Source organism: Manis javanica, chromosome 1 (assembly GCF_040802235.1).
Source record: "Manis javanica isolate MJ-LG chromosome 1, MJ_LKY, whole genome shotgun sequence".
NCBI classification, from domain to species: domain Eukaryota; kingdom Metazoa; phylum Chordata; class Mammalia; order Pholidota; family Manidae; genus Manis; species Manis javanica.
This window is the reverse complement of record NC_133156.1, coordinates 224,452,090-224,469,466: the sequence shown is the minus strand read 5'-3', so window position 1 is coordinate 224,469,466 and position 17,377 is coordinate 224,452,090. Positions and strand designations below refer to the sequence as shown.

The 17,377-nt window shown below is 50.4% G+C and overlaps 1 protein-coding gene across 2 annotated transcripts; it reads left to right on the top strand.

Moving 5' to 3' along the window:
• The first annotated feature begins 474 nt into the window (after positions 1-474).
• MFSD2B (MFSD2 lysolipid transporter B, sphingolipid) lies at positions 475-17,332 on the top strand. Of its 2 annotated transcripts, XM_073215944.1 has the most exons (15): positions 475-704; positions 3,721-3,846; positions 4,935-5,059; positions 5,639-5,762; positions 6,035-6,113; positions 6,194-6,324; positions 7,239-7,329; positions 7,443-7,564; positions 8,020-8,103; positions 8,379-8,459; positions 8,685-8,794; positions 9,118-9,261; positions 9,687-9,863; positions 10,106-10,204; positions 10,964-17,332. In XM_073215944.1, the coding sequence occupies exons 1-15, from the start codon at positions 618-620 to the stop codon at positions 10,986-10,988; spliced, it is 1,605 nt and encodes a 534-aa protein (XP_073072045.1). In that variant the 5' UTR covers positions 475-617; the 3' UTR covers positions 10,989-17,332. The 2 variants fall into 2 exon arrangements, with proteins under 2 accessions (XP_073072045.1, XP_073072046.1); XM_073215945.1 differs by lacking the exon at positions 10,106-10,204.
• The last annotated feature ends 45 nt before the right edge of the window (positions 17,333-17,377 follow it).

The window sequence follows — 17,377 nt, the reverse complement described above, 5'->3', positions numbered from 1 at the left end:
TAATGAAGATCTAGTCCTGATTTCTTTGAAGACTTTTATAGTTTCAGCCATTCGACTTGGGTCTATGATGTATTTTCAGTTAATTTTTGTATACGATGTGACCCTTCCCTTTTAAGGACCTTTCCGGGAAATTGTCATACACCACTCTGCTGTCATTCACCAGCCAGAACTTAAGGCCACTCTCAACATCTGGAAACCATGGAAAGTGTGTTCTGGGCATTCGACATCAAATTTATTAGTTTGTAAACCTATTCGGCCACAATCTAGTCTAAAGAAATCAATTCTATTGCTTCGTTTTTCAAATTTTTGCCAAATTTTACCCAGGAGTGTTTAGCAGGAGGGTTTCGGGCGACCGCCACTGGCGCTCCCTCAGGGAAACGCCGCAAGAAAAAGCGCCCCGGGGGCTTACCAGCCCTTCCCCCGCAGCCGATTTGGTCCCTTGGCATTTTCCCTTCGTGGCCTCCCGCTTTCCCGCGCGGGGCCAGAACCCGGGCGCCCCGGCCAGCCCGCCCCGCGCCGCGCCCCCTCGGCCCAGAGCCGCCCTCCCCGCGGGCAGCCGGGCGCCGGCAGGGCGATAACGCCGCAGGGCCCCGGCCGCCGTCGGACTGCTGGGCGCCATGGGGGAGCCTCCCGGAGGGACACCGGCCCCTGCGGCTGAGGCGCCGCCGCGCCAGCCCGAAGCGCCCACGTCGGAGCCCGGCTCGGTGAGCGCAAAGCGGGGGGCCGCAGGAGGGCCGCGGCGGAGCAAGGCGGGCGGGAGGGGCGCGGGCCGCCCGGAGGCCAGAGGGGCCCCGGGGGTCTTGGCTGCGTCTGGCCGCGGCCCTTTGACCAGCCAGGGCGGCCGTGCGGGGGCGGCGCCCCAGCCTTCAGGCTTTTGAACGGTTTGGCCGTTGAGAGCCAGAGGCTGGGGCTCTTCGGGAGCCCCGAAGAGAAGAGGACGGGGAACAGCCCTGCACGTGCTGGGCTCCTTCAGCCGGGCAGGCCAGGGCCGGCCGCGGGGCCCCGGGGCCCAGCCTAGGGCGCCCATCCACCGCACTCCAGGTCTCCCCCGGGGCCCGCTGCCCGGCAGGAAGGGCTTTCCGTTGGGCGTGAGGAGGCTGCCTCCCTTTCACCACCATCGCAAACCCTGGTGCCACCCAGGCACCGCGCTCCCTTCCGGAGACCCGCAGGAGATGACCTCCCTGGAACCTCCCTGGTACCCAGGATCCGGAGTGCGGGCAGCTGGGGACCCAGGGCGTCCTCGGGGCCTCCGCATCCCCTGCGTGGATGGGACTGGGGCGCATGCCGGCGAGGGAGGCAGTGTTGGAAGTTAGGACCTCTGAGCTGTATGCGGAAGGCAAAAACAATCCATCGCTTCTCCATGCCCAACGCATGTCTGTGGCTTCCCTGCACCACCACCTCGGCCCCTGTGTTGTCCCAGTGCGTCCATTCAGGCACCTCAGAGCCAAGGGTCGCGGCCCCCAAGAAAGTGAGATGAGGAGGTCCTCTGGGGACTCTCATTTGCCAGAGAAATTTAGAAATTCAGGGTGAGAATAATGACAAGTGTGAAATTCATTGCCAATGAAGTGCCAGCATTTAATTCTCAAAACTCTCTGAGATGTATTTTTACCCTGTTTTACATTTGAGGAAACTGAAGCTCAGCCACTTAAGTGCCTTGCCCTGAGTCACACTGCTAGAAAGGGCTGACACAGAATTTGAACCCAAGTCTGTCTAACTCCAAAACTTGTACTTGGTCATCTGTGAAAGGCTTATGATTTAAGTAGGTAAAACTGTCATCCTCCAAATTCCAATGTGATCACCTGGTTTCAGCTGGAATTTCTGTTTTTGTCTTTCAAGTGCCTTCTATGTGCCAGAAACTTGTCAGGCATGTCGTAATATTGTGGGTGGGTAGGGGGACTATCTTGTTCGATTCTGCATGTTGCTAAGGTTTTCTGGAAGTTGAAATAATGTTCACAAAAATGTCAGAAAAGGAGAGCACACATCCTGCCTCATGTGTTGTTTTCTTCTGTGAGTAGGAAGAGTGTGCAAAGGATATGATAAACCCTTATCTAGGAAGACCTTCCTTTCAAGAGAACCCATTTGGGTGTCCTGCAAGATATCAAAATGGGTGAAGCCACAACCCTTTCCACTACCCCTTTCCACTCCCCAAAGGATGAAAAAGGATTCCTTAGCACTTGAATAGCCCTTTACACATCTTCATGGTACTTATTCCTTCAACAAATAATATATGTAGTATCTACCATAGGTCAAGCATTGTTGTAGATTTTGGGTATATGATGGTGAATAAAAGTTAAAAGTTATAGTTCATGCTCTCAGAGTTTATATCTGGTGGGAAGAGGCAGGAAATAAATAACAATACATCAGGTAGTAAGCACAATTAAGAGAGTGACTTGGGTGGTCTGCGAAGGGCTCTCTAAGGAGCTGGTATTTAGGTACCTGAATGGTAAGGAGTCAACCCTGCAGAGACCTGGAGGAAGAGCCTTCCAGATAGAACAGAAAATGCAAAGGACCTGAGGCAGCAATAGGCAGGGTCATTTTGAGGAATAGCAAAGAGGCTCCCATGATTAAGGAGAGCTATCTGAATTGAGGTGGGAAAGGAGTGGACATTGACTGGGTGAGCTCCTATAGGCTGTACGGGAATGCCTTGGAGTTTTATTCAAACCTATGGTAAGCTTTTGGAGGGTTTTAGAGACAAGACCCAATGTGACTTATGCTATGAAAAGATCACTTTGGCTGCTGGATGGAGAGTGGATAGTAGGGAACAAGAGCAGAAGCGGGGAAGCCACTTAGGAGGCTTTCACTGATAGATGAACAGGGGAATTGGGAAAGACGAATCAAGGATGACTAGGTTTGTGGGCTGGGCTGCTGAGTGAACACTGGGGCCCTTTAACGCAGTGAGGGACAACAGGGTTAGGAGTTGATATACAGTGAGATGGAAATCAGGAGCTGTGTTTTGACCATGCTAAGCTGAGATGCCTGTTAGGCAACCATGTGAAGCTGGAGTAGGCAGTTGAATATCGGAGTCTGGAGTTTGCTGGATACTTAAGGCTTGTGAGATATATATACATACATACACACACACATGCATACATACACATACACATTCAGGGTCATAAACATGACTTCATTTCAGTGGTGGGCTGGTTAACAGTGTCTCTGGGAAAGAAGAAGAAAAAAAGCTTTTGTCTGTAGTGCTTGCTGATTTCTGTCATGTAAATACTCTCACCAAGGCTGATTCCAGGCCTCCAGCCGTTCAACAACCACTTGCAAAGGTCCTGAACGCTGAACTATCAGCCCCTAGTGCCACTACCTCATTTGTTCATCAAAACAACCCTTGAAGTTGGCAGGAATATTCCATTTGACAGATGGGGCTTAGAGAAAGTGATTTACTCAAGGGCACACAGGGAGTTGGTGGCAAAGTTGGGGGTCGCCTGAGCCCCACTTTACTCCAGCTTGCGGATTCAAAATAAAGCAATGCAGCAAGAAGCTCTCAGGGGGAACTATAAGGAAGAATATGCCCCTGGAAATGTGTAGAGGTCATGGTTTAGGATTTTTTTGTTTGTTTCACTTCCTTTTAATATGATGGAGACAGTTTAGGACTGAGGAGTTGCTGGGAAAGCCTTCAAGACCTAGAGACATCAGGATGCTACTAGAAGTCAGCGGGTGTGGAGAGCTTTGGTGTGTCTGGGGCTGAGGGCTTAGCTCCTGTGTCTCACCCAGGACAGCAGACCGGGTCGCCTCTCATTTTGTACAAAGCTGTGCTATGGCATTGGCGGCGTCCCCAACCAGGTGGCCTCCAGCGCCACAGCCTTTTACCTGCAACTCTTCCTGCTTGATGTGGCACAGGTGAGTGTGGGCAGCAGCCCAGAGCCCCCTGTTTCCATCTTCCTTCCTTGGTGTCTGGTGTTTCTACCACAGCCTCCCCCACCTGGCACTTCTGACCCAAGCCTGCGACTGAGAGAACTTTCTCAAGGAAGTTTACTGCAAGCTGTTTGCAGTGGGAAAATGGGAAACAGCGTCAATGTCCAACAGTACAGAATCAATTGGATAAGAAGTTGTGCTATACTCACATGGACTACTGTTATTCCATAGAAAAGTTATTCAAAAGAATGGGTTCACTCAGAGGGATCTTCATGATGCAGACAAGTGAGAAAAGTTAGTTTTAGTGTACAAAATGATCCTATTTTAGCAAAACAAAGACATGCCCCATATATGTGGGTGCATGGGACTATATATGTATTTAACACATACATGATTAAAATATGAGTAGAGAGAAAATAAATTACAGGAGGATATATACCAGGCTGTTAATGTTGGCTAATGGAGGGAATGCTAGAGGACAGAGGGTAAGCAAAACAAATTTTTTGATAGGGTTTTCATGATTTTTTTTAATGACACTGATATGATCCCCTTTATATAAAATTATAAATTACAAATGCACATAAAGAAATGTATAAAGGATGATTATCAAAATGCTGCTGGCAGTTGTTTCAGGATGGTGGCATTTCAGATAAGCTTTGCTCAGTATTTTTCTGTACAGTTTGAATGTTTTAATCATGAGTGTATCATTTATGTAATCAGTAAAATATTTTCATTGTGAAACAAAGTCTACCTCTGGCTGTCAGCCTTGCTGCCCCCTTCTGCCCTGAGCCAGCCCAGATGAGGGTCCCTCAGGTCTTCCCCACAAGTGACTGGGCATGAGCAGTGATGGGACTGTGACAGTGCACAATGTGCACTCCCTCCCGTCCCTTTCTTCACTAGTGCAGATGTGTCCCTAGATCCTTCTGGATTCCTGTCCTGGGGAAGAGACTGAATAGCACTTTACACTGTGGCCCTGGTCCCAGCCGGGTTCCCAAATCTTCCTGGTGGATGAGCAGGTGCCACACCCTCTCTGACCGCCAGGCCCTGGCTGTCCCCTCCTCTGTCTCCTTCAGATCCCTGCTGCCCAGGTGTCATTTGTCCTGTTTGGAGGGAAAGTGTCTGGGGCAGCTGCCGACCCTGTTGCTGGGTTCCTCATCAACCGAAGCAGGAGGGCAAGGTCTGGACGACTCATGCCCTGGTGAGCAGCCCCATGGTCCTTAGGCTCTTGGCCCCCACTCCTGGCCTGAGGTCACTGTGCTTGTCGCAGTGCTGCTCCTTAGTCGAAACCCCTGTGGATGGTTAGAGGACAAGACTAGACAGCAGGTTACAGGATGGAACTGGGTCAGACTGAGTCATGCAGGAGTTTAAAGACATTCCTGGGACTCCCACTCACTGGGTAGTACAGGGCTGGAGCGAGCCTCCAAGACGTCCAGGCCCCGTCTGGGGGTCTAGGAGTGGTCAGGGTGGGCTGTATGCCTTGGAAGACCTCACAGAGGAGCTGAGACTTGCTTGTGCTCCAGGGGCCTGGATATAGGGCCTGGCACCACCAAGCACCCTGGTACACTGGCCGGGGCCTGAGTGAATGGCCCCCATCCAGGCTCCCTCCACCTCTCATAAGCTACCTCTCCCCCCATGGCTCCCACCCTGACAGCCCCAGCCCAGGGCTTCTCCAGGGCCAGGGGGCTTATGCCCAGAAGGGCCAGGTTGCTCAGGCCTGCCGTTTGTCACCCCCATGTCCTGGTGCTGCTGGCACTCTGCCTTAGCTGTGTTTCCATAGGGTGCTGGGCTGCACGCCCTTCATCGCCTTGGCCTACTTCTTCCTGTGGTTCCTACCGCCCTTCACCAGCCTGCGGGGCCTCTGGTACGCGACTTTCTACTGCCTGTTCCAGGGCCTGGCCACGGTAAGCAGGCGGCCCACCTTCTAGGGCGTGTCCTCCCAGAACCCCATTGCCGGCTGCTGGCCACTCTGAAGCGTGTGTGGCAGCTGTAGGTGACTGTGAGGGACCCACTGCCTGCACCTGCTCGCCAGTGCCTGGAAATGACCAGTAGCTCCTCTGGCAGCTGAGGTTCCAGGAGGGGCGCCCCTCCTGCCCCTCAGCCCGGGACCTGGGCCTGTGGGAACCCCAGCCTCGGGAAGTCCAGGCGGCCATCCTCAGCTCCGCCGGCGCCCCAGTTCTTCCAGGTGCCTTACGCAGCGCTCACCATGCTCCTGACCGCCAGCCCGAGGGAGCGGGACTCGGCCACCGCCTACCGTGAGTGCGGCGGGTGGGGCTGCGGCGCGGCCCTGCGACCCCGGCGGGCCGCGAGGTCACCGGGAGCCCCTTCTTCCCAGGAATGACCATGGAGATGGCGGGGACGCTGGTGGGAGCCGCGGTCCACGGGCTCATCGTGTCCGGCGCCCACGGGGCCCACAGGTGCGAGGACGCCGCGCTGCCCGGGCCGGTCGCCGTGTCCCCCGACGCGGTGAGCACTCACGGCCCCGTCGGGGCCCCTCTGCCCGGGCGCCCCTTTCCTCTGGCGCCGCGCCTCCCCGGGTCTCCTCGCGCCGTTTGGGGCTCAGCTCTGCGCACCGCGCCGCGCCCCTCGTTCAGTCCCTGCTCCTCCCACTGAACGGGACGCCCCGCCCTCCCGCCACCCCTGCTTCTCCGCCCGGCGCCTTCTAGACGCAGATCGGCAGGCCGCGTGGCGCGGGGAGGGAGCAGCCAGCCGCAGGGCGCGCGGGCCTCGTAGGGCTCCTGGTGAGGCCCCGCCTGGGGACCCGTCCCACTCCAGCCCCGGGATGAAAGGGGAAGGGAGACCCCGGGACCGCACCCCGTCCACTCCTCTCAAAGCAGGACCCTCTTCAGCCAGTATGGGACTACACATCTATTTTATCCATCAAGTTCATCTTCGGTTTTTCCCTTTCCCTTAAGCAAATGACACCACTACCTCCGAACCCTAGGAGTCGCCTTTTACTCCTCCCTTTCCCCCAACCCTCTGCTCCAGTCTTTTACCAAATTCTGTCCGTGTTTTAGACTCCTTATTATGGATGGACAGGGGCTACATATTCATCACTGTAAACCTCAGGATCTAGCATGCAGAAGTCTGCAGCAGTGAATATCTGCTTTAAAAAGGAGACAGAGAGCGGAAGGACTCAGCCCCTGGGGGCATGGCTGCCCTCCTGTCCATGCGAGAGGCACAGGGCCAGCAGGAGGTCCCCTGTGGGTCCTTGATCTCCCTCTCCTGGTTGGGTAATTGGAGGAGGGACAGCCAGCATCCTCGGGCCTGGCCTGAGGGTCCCTCCGCTCCCACTGGGAGACATTCCTGTCCCAGACCTGGTGTCCGCGCCTCCATGGGTTGCAGACACCATCCCACCTCAGGTCTGTCCTGTCCCACAGACTCGCCTCTACTCCATTGCAGCCGCTGTGGTTGCTGTGACTTACCCCGCGTGTAGCTGTTTGCTCCGCCTGGGGGTGAAGGAGCGACCAGGTACGGGGTACAGTCAGAGTGTGGGAAGCAGAAGCTGGGGACAGGGCTCTTTTTGGGCATGGATGTTGCTTTTGAACTCTGCTAAGTCAAAGTGTCACTTTCCTGTTTTGTAGACCCCTCCACCCCAGTCTCAGGCCAGGGCCTGAGCTTCCTGGCTGGGCTGAGCCTCACTGCCCGGCACCCACCCTACCTAAAGTTGGTGATCTCCTTCCTTTTCATCTCAGCAGCCATTCAGGTACCTCTGGCAGCCGATCCCCACTGCATTGGCTCTAGGCATGTGGACCCTGTGTAGGTTCAGGTTCAATCTCAAGGCCCCACCAACCAGTTAGGCGTTCGTAGGGAGAAGCCATGACCAACACACAGCCAGCCCGGAGAGGCTGGGAGGAGAGAGACCTGGATAGAGCTTGTGGGCCTGGGGAGGGTCAGGGCCCAGACGCTAGGAAGGAGAGTGTCTGGACGGGAAGGTCCACCGGATCTCAGCTGTGCCAGGGGGAGGGTGGACTGGGAACGGTGTTTATACCTGTGACAGGGATAAGCACCCTCTGTGGGGGAGGGGGGCGGCTGCGTGATGGTGAGAACAACCAGAGTTGAAGGACCCAAAGCCAAGGCCAGCCTTGCACCCCAGGCTGTGCCATTAACTCCCTAGTTCCTGCCGTTCCCTGTGCACACCCACTTCTGTCGGCCTCCTAGGTGGAGCAGAGCTACCTGGTCCTGTTCTGTACACATGCCTCCCGACTACACGATCATGTCCAGAGCCTGGTGCTTACCATCCTGGTGAGGGGGCCTGGGGCGGCAGAGGCAAGGTCACTCAGGGGCCTGAGCTGGGGACAGGTGTGGTCCTTGACCTGATATGTGCCCAGAATTCTGGTGACCACCATTCTGGACTCTGCTTTGGTCTTAGTTATCTGTTTTCCAGTAGACCAATGGGGCCTGGGTCCTAAAGTTCATAGCCCCTGGTTCCAACCAAGGGCCAAGGTTAAGCATCCCACTTAAAAGCCAGAGCTTTGGGAGCCTGGAGCCCGGGCTGTGATCACTCTGTCTGCTCACAGGTCTCTGCTGTGCTGAGCACTCCGCTGTGGGAGTGGGTCCTGCATCGATTTGGGAAGAGGACATCAGCTTTTGGGATCTTTGTGAGTGAGGCAGGAACAAGGTCTGGGGTGGCTGTGGGCAGAGGGTGGGGGGGCAGGAGGTGCCCTTGGAGCTTGAGCCTCCTGGGGTTGGCTGGGCTGGATCTGTATTTGCCTGTATGTTCGGGGCTCAGCAGGCATGGAGGGCGTGGGTGGGTGTGGGAAGGAAAGAGCAAGTTAGGCTGCGGGTGCAGGAGGAGGGGTCAGCTCGTGTGTCTGCCTCCCCAGGTGATGGTGCCTTTCGTGATCCTGTTGGCTGTTGTGCCCACAGCACCTGTGGCATATGTTGTGGCCTTTGTATCTGGCATGAGCATTGCTGTGTCCTTGCTGCTGCCCTGGTAGGAGCGGTGAGGGGCAGGGGGTGTGGGAGCCTCACGTCCCTCCTAATGGGCATACCGTCTTTCACATCTATCTGTTGTCCTACGTACCCCATGCCCAGCCTGTGCCTCCATCAACTCCATCCTTGGAGCCCTCCTAAAAGAACAGGTGGCAGGAATGGTGGGCAGCCATGTAGGGGGAATACAGGCACACATACTTCCTGGCCCTGGGCAGCACGGACCCAGGGAAGACTCTGACTTGGTCTCTGTCCCCAGAGAGCTCAGGGAGCTGGTGGCTGTCAGGGAATAAAAGGGATAATTCTGCAGCCCCGCCCCCCCACCAGGTCCATGCTTCCAGATGTGGTAGATGAGTTCCAGCTGCATCACCAGCATGGCCCAGGCCTGGAGACCATCTTCTACTCCTCCTATGTCTTCTTCACCAAGCTTTCAGGAGCAGGAGCCCTGGGCATCTCCACTCTCAGTCTGGAGTGAGTCCCAGAGCCGGGCTGTAGTCCTCCTATGTCTTCTTGACATGAAAGACTAGAGGGTGGGAAGAAGAGGCAGAGTCCCCCACCCCCAGCCCCCGTGGCCAGCCAGGGACCACCCTGAGTCGGAGGCCCGAGCTCTGCTCTAGACAGAGCACAGGGGAATGACCTGTGCACATGACTGACGGGGCCTTTCTTGGGGGCCATGCCCCTTCTAAGCCCCAGCTCCCCACATTCTCAGTTCTCTTTGCACTCCTCCCTGGCCAGCCCATTCTCTTAACACCCCCTTCCACCATGGTTAGGCTGATTTGGCCAGATAATGAACCCAAGTTTCCGGATAGTGTCGGGGTGGGATGTCTGAGACCCCTCTGTCAGAAAACTGGGCGTGGTAGGATCTTAGCTGGATGCATGGGATGGTGTTTCTCTAGGTTTGCAGGGTATGAGGCAGGAGCCTGCAAGCAAGCCGAGCAGGTGGTAGTGACCCTCAAGGTCCTCATCGGTGCTGTGCCCACCTGCATGATCCTCACCGGTCTGTGCATCCTCATGGTCAGCCCCACCCCGAAGGTGCCAAGTCAGGACACCTCCCGCCAGCTGAGCCTTCGGAGGTGGGCACCCTGTGTGCTGGGGTGGGATTGGCTAGCCAGTCCACAGGTCTCCCTGAGGGATTTACACTGCTGACCAGTGCTGCCTTTGTAGACTCTTTCCTTGGCTTCAGTGATGCCATCTCTTCCTGGATTTTCTTCTACTACTATGGTCAGCCCTGCTGGTCTTCCTTGCTTACCTGTGGATGGCGGTGTGGGAGGGCTCCCTCTTTGACCCTTGTTCCTTTTGCTCTCCATAACCTCAGGTGCCTTGTCTACTTGCTTGACCTCAAGCACCTCCTATGTCCAGTGATGCCTAAAGTTGCCCCTTCCTGCTGGACTTCCTTCAAGTTCCAGATCCACAGGTTCAGCTTTCATTTGGACATCTCCTGATGTCCCACAAGCATGGCAGTCAGTCTCAATGAGCCCCAAAGGGAACTCATCTCCTTCCCCCAATAGGCTCCTCCTCCTGTGTCCCCATCCCCATGGTGCCTCCTCCAGCCTGGGAGCTGAAACGTAGGAGTCATCTTCCACTCTTGCCCACACAGCTTCACTGAGCAGCTCCTTGAACTTGGTCCTTCCCCCTTCCAGAGCATCAATCTTACTGTATGGGGACAGTCTGCTCATTATCTGGCTTTCTGAGTATACTGTAGGGACCTTGAAGACTGGGGCTGCATCTCATTCATTTTTGTGTCCCAAGAGCCAAGTAGAGTCTGAGACCAAGTAGGTGCTGCAGTGTCAACACGTCTGGCCCAGCACACTTTTGCAAGCACGCATCCGTGTTTTTGCAGATGCTCACACATTAGAAATCCAAGCACATGTACATACAAAGGGCTACACAGGATAAGCAGGAAGTGGCGTTATCGGTCCCTCACTGCTCAGGGTGGATGGCCTTAGACTCCAGCTGAGTGACATGGAGACCATGGGTTACACTCAGAATGACATGCGAATGGGAAATTGCTTGATGGGGCTTAGAGAACCGGTTGTAGCTTTATTCACAGGGGTTGTGAAGGGCAGAAGTTGCTAAGAAGACAAGGAACAAACACTGAAATTTCCATAGGGTTCTCAGTCAGAACAGAGATCCCCTCCACCTCAACCTTCTCTTTGGCTTTCCCTTTCTACAGGAGGACCAGCTACAGCATGGCTTGACATTTGGGACTTGTGGGAGCTGGACCCACAGGAGCCAGCATCTTCTGGGCTCGAAGTCCTTCTTTTCCTCTGCCCTTCAGCACCCCTGCTTCACTGTATACACATGGTGTCTTTTCCCCTGGGATGTGGAGTCTTCAGTGACATTTCCTGAAGGGACTGGCCTGGGCTCTAGGACCCCCACCTGTCATGTCTTGCCTGTTGACCACAGACCATCTCAGATAGGTCTGTGTCCCTGGCTACCCAGCTCCTGGGAAACTTTTGACCTGGAAAGCATCCCAATACCAACTATTCCTGAAAAAAAGAAGCCCCTACCAGCCTGGCCTGGAGACTCCCTGTGGGAATACCTGGCCCAACGAACTGCTCATCTGACAGGACAGACACAGACCTCCTGTTCCTCCTGGTGCCCCAGCGGGCATCTGCAACAGAGGCTGATAAAAGCGGGCTGAGTGGGGACAGACGGACATGCTGGAGATGTCCAGTTAGGAGAGACACAGACCCGAGAGGGAGTGACTGGGGACAGCATCAGAATGACAAGACTGAGCAGGGTATGAGAGGCGTCTCTCAAGCATTCCCCTTGTTCAGATAAACTGATGACACTGTTTCTGGAACTGGACACTAAAAATCAATCATTTTTATGAACAGAAGTTATTTTTATGCAAATATTTTTCTGAAACTTTATCTTCTAAAGCACAGGAATCAGTTTTCTAGAACTGGGGAAGAAAGATCCTGAGGTTTAATTTTTCAAAGCAAATTAAAGGATTTATCTTCTATTGTGTAAAATGTGACTGTGGCCAGCCTCTCATCCTACCTCCTGGGAACCCCCGACCTTGAGAAGGGAGGGGGAGGGTGCCTGGTGTCACTGAACCAGGCTATGTCCCCCCAGCCACATACCCGATTCTCCATTTCTTCAGAACAGAAATGCCATGTAGGAGGTGGGTTCCTTCTGTTTTGCAAGAGGCACAAAATGGAAACTCTAGAGTGGACCAGGGCAGTAAGCCATGTGGCTCATGTAGGTTGGGGGCTGCAGAGGTGCTGGGGAACCCTTCGGGGTCCTAATGCCACAGAACCTTCTCCTAGAGAAGCCTGGTCACCTAAAGGGGGAACCAGGAGGTACACACTTGTCCCCTGCATTTCTCCCCAAACTCAGCTCTGTCCCCTCCATGGGGTCAGGTCTCTTGAGCCCACTGCCTAAGGTTATGCCCCCTTCTACTTCTTTACACCTCTGGTGGGAGACTCACACTAAGGCTGCGAGGGCTCAGATATACAATTAGATAGGACATGATCTTCACAGCTTAAAGCATCTTGTGTCCTCTACAAACACTGTAGTGGGAGAAGGAATCTGGCCTCAGAGTGAGTATGCCCAGTGTGACCTGGTCTAATGCCTGAATTCTCTGGCCCTTGTGACACTGACATGGGTGAGCCTTCAGATCACTGGGCACCAGAGAAAAGGCTGGATTCAGCTTCTCTTCATTGCTCATCTGATTCAGGAAGGAGCTGGTGGGAGCTCTGCTCACCCCCTGCTGTGCACAGGTCTACACACACAAGCAATCTCTTAACGCTAGAAAATCACCGCTGTGTGGAGACAGAAGGCAGGGCAGACTTGCTACCATGTTATCACATTATGCTGCACTTTGGAAACCTGGGGAGTGCAGGCAGGATTCTATGTTACCTGTATTCCACAGGAGCACAGTCTTGAGGAGCAGAGCTACACTGCAGAAAGCTGTGGGGGGCCACCCATGGGGGTCAAGGGTTGGATCTGAGGAGACTGGCATGGGCTGGCCAAAGAATATTACTCCATTTCTTCCTCATAGCAGCCCCATGAAGTTAGTGCTGTTATTCTAATTTTCAGATGAGAAACAGGCTTAGAGAGATTAATCAACTTGCTGAAGGTCATTTGGTGGTGGAAGTGTCCTGAACCCAAGTTGGCCTGAATCCAAGGCTTGTAAAGACAAACAGGGTTTCAGACACTGGCTGGAGGGGTGGCCACTGCTCAGACTTCAGCATCACCAGGACCACTCCCCCTCTGACACCAAATGCCAGCATGCCTGTTTCTGCCTACATGCCCCGATTCCACCAGAATTCCCATTATTCCTTTGTTCACATTTGCCCATGGAGCCTCCCCACATGTCCATGTCCTCCTTCTGACACCCACCCTCACTCAGAGCCTGTCATGTTTCACAGGGAGAGGTTCTCTCCTTGCAACCAAGGCCAATCCCTTCGCTGGCAGGGTAGGCATCTACCTGTTCCTCTCCACTTTTCATCTTCACTTAAATTCAGAAGATCATGACCCTGACTTGCTCAAGACCCTCTCAGTCCTACCGTGATCCCATCAACTCAGTTGCTATGAAGGCCTCAAGGCCTTATGAGGTCAGATGGCTGCTAAAACGTCACTTCCTCGGAGGCCTGTTCTGCTTCCTTGTTCATCCACAACCACCTCCCTCCACCCCCAGCACTCAGCTCTACCTGCCTTGCTTGTGCCTAGTGACACCTACCTCCACGGACAATTACGTACTTAGCAATAGCCGACTTCTTTATTGCTTGACATCCCCACTGAAATGTAAACTTCCTCGAGGTGGGGACTTTAACTTTTACCACTCTATCCTCTGTGCCCAGAAATAAATGTTCAACATGAATATGTCTGCTGAGTGAACAAGTGAATGTTCATTTCACCCTCATTCTAAACAGCCTTGCTCTGTTCCTTTAAGCTCTCCTCAACAAATAATCTGCTTTACTCTTCCCCTCCCACCCCCTGCCCACAGTTGTCTTTGACCTCACCAGCCTCTGCCTCCCCATTGAGAGGACAGCATGGCCTGGCAGGGTGAACTCCAGCATCAGAGAAAGGGAGATAGCAGTTCATTTGCTGCTTTCATCTTCCACATGTGTGATCAACTTATTTAACAAATCTGAGCCTCTGCTTCTACTTGGAAAGAACGTGTACACTGTTACCTACTGTCAGGATGGCTATGAGGATTAGGGGAGAAAATGCCAGACCAAGGAAACTCTCAACTGGTAGCCTTTAATGCTGACCACTCCTCTCCAAAACTATCCTCCTTGACTTGTATGTGACCACCCTCCCAGAAAATCATGGCCACGTGGAGACAGTACCTGGTAAGTCGCCTTCTCCATCATCTCTGACCATTCCTTTTCTGTCTTTTCCTTTGATGGTCCATAGGCATCTCTGGTTTCCCAGGACAGGGTGAACTCATTCAATATCACACCTATATACCACAATTTCTATCCCTGAGCCCTCTGCTGACTTTTGCTCTCCAGAGCTGAAGATCAAATGCCCATCTGTGTTCTGCAGACAGTTAGAACATCGTATGTCTGAAGGGGAACTCATCACCTTCTCTCCTAACTTGTTCTCCTCCATTTTCAGTAAATTATGTCAGTATCTTTCCAGTCACCAAAACCAAAAACTTGAGTCTTCTTAGATTCTTTTCTCCATTTACTCGACCACCTCCATCCCACATACACTGGGTGTGGACTAAGCAATGGAAAGAAAGGGTTGCAGCTGTGGGTTATTATCAAATTGCTGAAGTTATTTGAAATTGGGCAGAAAGTTGTTAACACGAGATATTGATGGGCATGGCTCTAGTGCATGTGGTGAACTGACTCAGCTGCTTCCTAGATGTTTGAGAGGTATATGTGTACCTGTGTATTTGTGTTTCCTATGGGATTCAGTTCAGCTGAGTAGTTTTCTGTGTCACCCAGTGTTTCTTAAGGACAAAACTGGTACATAAGCAACAGAAAGTCATGTCACACTCCAACTATTCCTTAATATAGCAATTGTGATGGAACAAATTTGTATTTTCAAAACAGGCATTTTAACAGAGTATGATTGTGTTTCTGTGTGTGTGTGTGTGTGTGTGGGTATAAACAACAGAAATCTTAAATGGTCCCTTAAATCTTAAAGGAATGAAATAAATATTTTAAAACATTCCCACAAGGGAAATATCAGATCCAAATGACAGAATCCAAGTTCTATCAAACTTTCAATCGAGGATCATTCCTATCTTATGAAAACTTTTCCAGGGAGTAGAAAAAGGGCATACATACTCTGCAATTCATTACATGGGTCCAGAATAATCTGAACACCAAAAGAAGACAAGCAAAGTAAAAAAGAAAGGAAACTTCAAGGCTAATCTTACTCAAGAACATAGAAGAATCTCAAACAAAATAGTAAATAAAGTCCTGTAATGCCTAAAAAAATAAATACATCATGAACATAATGGGTTTATTCCCATTATGCAAATACAACATTTGTTTAACAACAGAAAAATCAAGCAAAACCTACCATGTTAACAGATTAAAGGAAGGAAAAAATTACGATCTCAAGAAACACTGAAAGAATCATTTGATAAAAACCTAACACCCATTCATGATACAAAGTACTTAGCAAACCAAGAAAAAAAGGAAAATTTAAAAACCTGATAAAGGATATCTACTAAAAAACTATAGCAAACAGCATTAATGGTCAAATAGTCTCTTTAAAAACAGGAATAAAGCAAGGATACCCAATATCACTGCTTCTATTCAATACTTTTCAGAGGATCTAGCTAGTGCAGTAAGGTAATAGTATAAGAATTAGAGAAGAAACATAATTGTCATTATTTGTAAATGATATGATTGCCTACATAGAAAACTGAAAAGAATTTACAGATAAATTATTAGGATTAATAAGAGATATAGCAAGATAGGTGGACATAAAGTTAACAAAATTTATGACAAAAAAATGAACTGCATTTTATGTGTAATAGTTATGAAACATAAATTTTAAAAGATAGAATGGTAGCAATAAAAAATATAAAGTACCTAAGAATAAACAAACAAAATGTGGAAAGACTTCTGCTTCTGGCCTTGATGTAGTAGTAGAGACCAGATCTAGCCTTTCAGCTGAAACAATAGAAAAACTGGGCAGAATATATTAAACAGTTTTCAAGACACTGAGCATCAGGCAACAAAGGAGTCACCTCCAAGATGGGAAACAAACAACTGACCCAGCTTACTGCCTTGAGATTTTCCAGGTGACAGTGAAGAAACCATGTGGAGCCCGAGGACTCCCTGAGTTAAGAGGATGAATTTGGGGACAGCAGAGTGGCTGGAGTTTGCAGGACAGAATATTGGAGAGAAATGAACTATACTGAAAACTTGGGAGATCTAGAGGGGTCCCCTCAAGTAGCCAACAGAATGTTGATTAAATAAATGTGAAAGATAAAACTTTCGTAAAAGGAAAGACTAAAAAATGTGACTTCCTTAATTAAAATGAACAATGTTTAATAAAACACACCATGAAGAAAGGTCACAAACTAAGTGACGGTATTAGCCACATAAATTACCAACACCTAAGAATAAATAAGGAATCCTGCAACTCAGCAAGAAAAAAAAACCCAATAAAAATTTTAGTAGAAGATACAAACAGGCTTTATGCAAGATAGAAAACCTGAATGGCTAACAAACACATGAAAGATTCTCAATTTCATTTGTGATCCAGAAGTAAAAATTAGGATCACAATAAGAAACCATTTAAAACTACTAGAGCATTATAAATTAAGAAACATTGAAAATACAGAACAATAGGAACTCTGATACACTGTTGTTGGGAGTGAGGATTGACATAACCACCTTGGAAAACAATTTTAACTTGCACACACCCTGTGATCCAGCAATTCCACATCTCGGTAAAAGACCCTAAAAAGATTCAAACACTTGGATCAAGAGACATTTAAAAAGAATATTCAAAGCAATATTGTATAAATTATAAAAAATAAAACCAGGGAACAATCAAAATGTGCACGGCAGGAAAATGGATAAATTGTAACTCAGAACAGTGGAAGTAATAGAATACGCAAATAACAAGTGTGAACCTTAGAAACAATATTGAGTGAAAAAACTAAGTTGCAGAAGACTATGTATAATAAAATACCATTGTATAAAGCTCAGAAACAAGAGAAAATAAACATGACATTGTTTAGGTCAATGTGTATATGTGGTTGTAATGAAGAAATGATCATTACAATAATCAAGAGATTAGTTACTTTTGGGATGGAGTTACCTCTACGCAGAAGGATCCAAGAAGGACACACAAGGAGTCTGCATGGTTTCTAGTCATTTTCTGTTTCTTATATTAGGTTCATTTTTTTATCAACCTTTCCTAGCTTTATATCTATTGTGTATACTAAACAATACTCACACAAAATTTAGAAAAATTTGGGCACAAAATAGGATTTGTAAATAATGTCTTTCCTTATGTGAAATATTCTCAATAACATTAAACAATAATTTAAAGAACTGAGTTCTTCTCTCCACTTCCAAAGCCAGCAAATACTGGATTATCTTCTATTGTTATAATGACTATAATAATAGCGGAAGCCAAGGAAACATCTTTTGCA

What these genes read in the sequence shown, in the direction of transcription:
- MFSD2B (XM_073215944.1), top strand. Translation starts at nt 618, where the DNA reads ATGGGGGAGCCTCCCGGAGGGACACCGGCCCCTGCGGCTGAGGCGCCG. An exon ending in TGTTCCAGGGCCTGGCCACG is followed by an intron (nt 5,763 to 6,034) that starts GTAAGCAGGCGG and finishes CCGGCGCCCCAG; the next exon opens with TTCTTCCAGGTGCCTTACGC. An exon ending in GTGTCCTTGCTGCTGCCCTG is followed by an intron (nt 8,795 to 9,117) that starts GTAGGAGCGGTG and finishes CCCCCCCACCAG; the next exon opens with GTCCATGCTTCCAGATGTGG.